Source organism: Fusarium flagelliforme (assembly GCF_020744385.1).
Source record: "Fusarium flagelliforme strain FIESC 12 MPI-CAGE-AA-0113 chromosome Unknown B0J16scaffold_3, whole genome shotgun sequence".
In the NCBI taxonomy this organism is placed as follows: Eukaryota; Fungi; Ascomycota; class Sordariomycetes; order Hypocreales; family Nectriaceae; genus Fusarium; species Fusarium flagelliforme.
Window position 1 is genome coordinate 3,076,635 of NW_025763505.1, and position 3,644 is coordinate 3,080,278.

General features: G+C 48.1%; 1 protein-coding gene across 1 annotated transcript; it reads right to left on the bottom strand.

Moving 5' to 3' along the window:
• Positions 1 to 1,522: 1,522 nt before the first annotated feature.
• On the bottom strand, positions 1,523 to 3,644 carry B0J16DRAFT_105312 (uncharacterized protein). Its single transcript, XM_046121336.1, has 3 exons — positions 3,035 to 3,644; positions 1,801 to 2,987; positions 1,523 to 1,740 (listed from the first exon to the last, which is right to left on the bottom strand). The coding sequence occupies exons 1-3, from the start codon at positions 3,435 to 3,437 to the stop codon at positions 1,648 to 1,650; spliced, it is 1,683 nt and encodes a 560-aa protein (XP_045984875.1). The 5' UTR covers positions 3,438 to 3,644; the 3' UTR covers positions 1,523 to 1,647.

Sequence of the window (3,644 nt, forward strand, 5' to 3'; positions counted from 1 at the left end):
TCTTGCCAGGTAGTTAGTAGCTGCTGACCATATATCGAGCTCGCTAAAAGAATCAGACGATCCCCTATATCAGAGTCTGAATATGTCCTCTCCTCAAATATCGCCTTTCTTGGATCTGGATATCAGGTGTCACTAATTCTGCCAAAAGCGCCAGCCGGGCGCCATTTCAACCGGCAGCCAACACATTGGCAGCAGCGTAAGAGAAGTAGAAGAAAAAAAGCTTGGATGTCGTCAATGGACCCTTAAGATTAGCTGCATCAAAACTAGTCAAGTCTGGACTCTTGATGGAGATATCGGCTCCGTTGTTTCCCCCCTTTTTTAGTTTTGTCCCGGTAGATGCTAATATTGTTAGTTTAAGCAATTCTAACTATGCACGGGATTGTTTATATTTTCTTTCATCTTATGAAATTTTTATTCTTTAGTATTAGCATTGGCATTTATCCGGCTCTTTCTCTGCAGACCCTTAAGCAGAACCAAACTAACCAAGCCCGGGAATAACCAATCGAGTGTCTCCATCTCACATCCCGGTTCCGAATTAGGGATGAAGGATGCAGGGGTCAGGGGTCTATCTACAGGGGCATTTTACTTTTGACAATGGACGGGGCGACTATGACTATGCATCTGGTATTGCTTCTTTCTTCTTCCTCTTCTTCTTCTTTTTTTCAGTAGAAACATGCTATACTCTTTTGACTCAGTCAGGAAAGCTTATTTGCGGGAAAATTCAAGAGATCTATCAATATAATGACCGTTAGCTCGTACTATACTGGAGAATTGATTAATTAACGTAGCATCGTCCTCAATCTTAACGCTAAAAACTGTGTTCGGTGCAACCATCTCGGCCGATTCCACGTGGAACTTCTGCATCCGAGACCTCCTCCACTCGGAATGTTTAGTTACAGACGGTTTCTGTTTCTGTTTCTCCTACATAAGTACCTAAGGTTTTTTGCTAGGACTAAGAGACCCCATTGTCTCGAGGCAATGTCCAAAGGAGCCTGAACTCCATTTAGACCATGATTTTTTTAGTCTCGTGCACTCATTTTGACATGATTAATGGGTATACGATGAGCGGAAACATTATGATCTGCTCCTCTTGCTACGGTGCAGCTGTTATTTCAGCCCAAGTCCGTGCTATTCGACGTCATCATTGGAGAGGACGAGGACCCTTGATTCGTCAACCAAGATCTGGCCCATGAAATACGTTCTGGTGGTATAGGGTAATATCTGTCCAATTTCTACAACTGGTCGTGTGACCTTGGTTCAGTTTTACTGGAGACCGAAATTGAACGGCATGAGAGTGCAATGAGTTACAATCCTCTACCAACGGAGACAAGTGTCAGTACTGTTAGTTACTCGCCCGAGAAGGGAACAAATACCTTATCGAGGCCGATAATTTCCTGAAAGTCGCACTAAAGGAATAAATCTGTTGCTTGCTTCACTGCATATAAAAAAGCACGAAGAATTGCTACTGTATGCTGTAATGTTGGGTTACTGGATATCTACAAGTTGAGGGAGGCGTGCCAAATGAAATAACCCTGAACCCTTGATAACTTGACTTTTGTTACCAACATATCCATGGATATCTATTTACCTTCCCCAGCCCATTGTATCCTCCACCAGCCGCCCCAGTCAGTACTGAGAAACCCTCATTTAAGCATAAGCTAGAGTGTTATCATGTCGAATCTTTCCGGCAACGCCAACGTTGACCTCTCCTCCCGCAACACTAGGTCCTTTGACCACAATCTGCATAATATTAGTGCATCGTCTCAAATGAATGAACCAGTGTTCTGGAAAATTACTTACCTGACCCTCAATCTTGTCATCGGTAGTCTTGTGGACACCACTGTCCTTCAGGAAAACCTCCACGCTGGTTAGTGGAGGTCCAAAGTGCGTCTTGGCATCGGTGGGAAGTCGGTAGTCGTAGAAAGCAGTCTGGCTAATGGCACCGGCAACCTTGGCCGCTGTTAGAGCGTACACAACCCTTGCACCCGTGAATATGCGCAGGTCAGACAGAACGTTCGCAGACAGGAGAGGAGTGTCAGCACCAGCACGCTCGGCCACCAACACTAGGCGGAGCTTGCCTGGAGTCGTGCCAAGCGACGGGGACGCGCCAGAGAAACCAGAGAGGAGATTGGATGCAGAGTGAACACCTTCCAGAGCCAGAGATCGAGTAGACATAACATGTGAGACGTTGGCCAAGGCGGAGCCAAGTCTAGAGGTTGACTCTCGGTGAGTCTTGAGGAGTGTCTCGGGGCTGGCTACCAGAACTGTGGGAGCAACACCTTGAGTTGCGAGAACCAAGTCTGGTGACTTCCCGGCAACTGAGTTCAGAGCGATAGAAGCATTCGAGTAGAGAGCGCCCAATGTGTGCACAAGAGTGTAAACGTTGGCGAGAGAATCAGCTGGCAGAAATAGATCGGACGGGTTAATGCGCTCTTTGGTTGGGATAGCTGCGAGCTGAGCTGAAATAGCCGAGACAAGGTTGGCCTGACTGAAGCGCACCATCTCTTCGACCTCACCGGCATCAGTCTGCCAAAAAGTAACGACATCGGAGGGAGTCTTCTCGGGATCAATAGCAGGGAGCTCGCTGCCGGCATGCGCGGGAGATTCTCGGAGAATATCCTGCCAAGTAGCAACATTGATCTTACCACCAGTGCCCTCAGGAACCTCGTTCCAGTCCATGTGGTTGCTTCCTTCGTCTGTAACCCAGATGAGCTGTCGAAGAGATGGGTAGGCCTGAACAACAGCATCAAAAGGAAATGCGCCAGGAGCAGTAACCATTGTATTGGCAGCAGAGCGGCGAAGCATAGAGACCAGCTCTTCGTTTGAGACATCAAAAGGGATCAGGACTGTCGTTAGGTTTGGATAGAAGCTGCAGGCGAAAAGCGTTACAAGGAGTTCAATGGAGTTTGGCAAGTAGATGGCGACTCTGATACCGCCAGCCTCAGCAATGTGCTGACCGATCAGGTTGATCTGGCGGGTAATGTCATCTAAGTACGTTAGTGACGCTGGATTATAGAACATACGGGTACCATACCGAGTTTATGGTCTACGACGTTCTGCGAACCGAGAACAGTCAGGACCCGTCCTTTGGCGCCATTCTCACCACCCTCCGCGGCCTTCCTCCAGACATCTCTCAAGTCACCATTGCGACCACGAGACCACTTAGAAGCGCCAGGGTCCTTCACGTTGAGACCTGTATTGAGCGGCATGCCGTGGGGGGCAGCCTGGGATCGGTATACGGGACTTTCTCCTTCATTTCGAACTGACGACGGAACAGCTTGGCGAGCAAGAAGCATTGGGTGCACGTCGGGATCGCGGCTTGAAACGATACGGTATGTGACAACAACAAGCAGCAGAGTCACCAGACCGGTCGAGTAGCCATTCCACTGACCAAACATGCTGGTGATGCCAGCATCGAGGCTGTCGAAGACACCCATTGTCGCTAGCCTTTGACTGTCGTTTATTCAAATTTCGGTCGGCGGATGGTTCGGAATCGAGATGATTGAGACCTATGCAACAAAACCCATATAGATGCAAGTTCTGCGCCGGGCAGAGTTGAAGTTGATATAGAGATTACACAATATCTCAAGTTGAAAGAAATAAAGAAGGATGCTCAGGCGAAACTTGAGGTGGAATGAATGTGG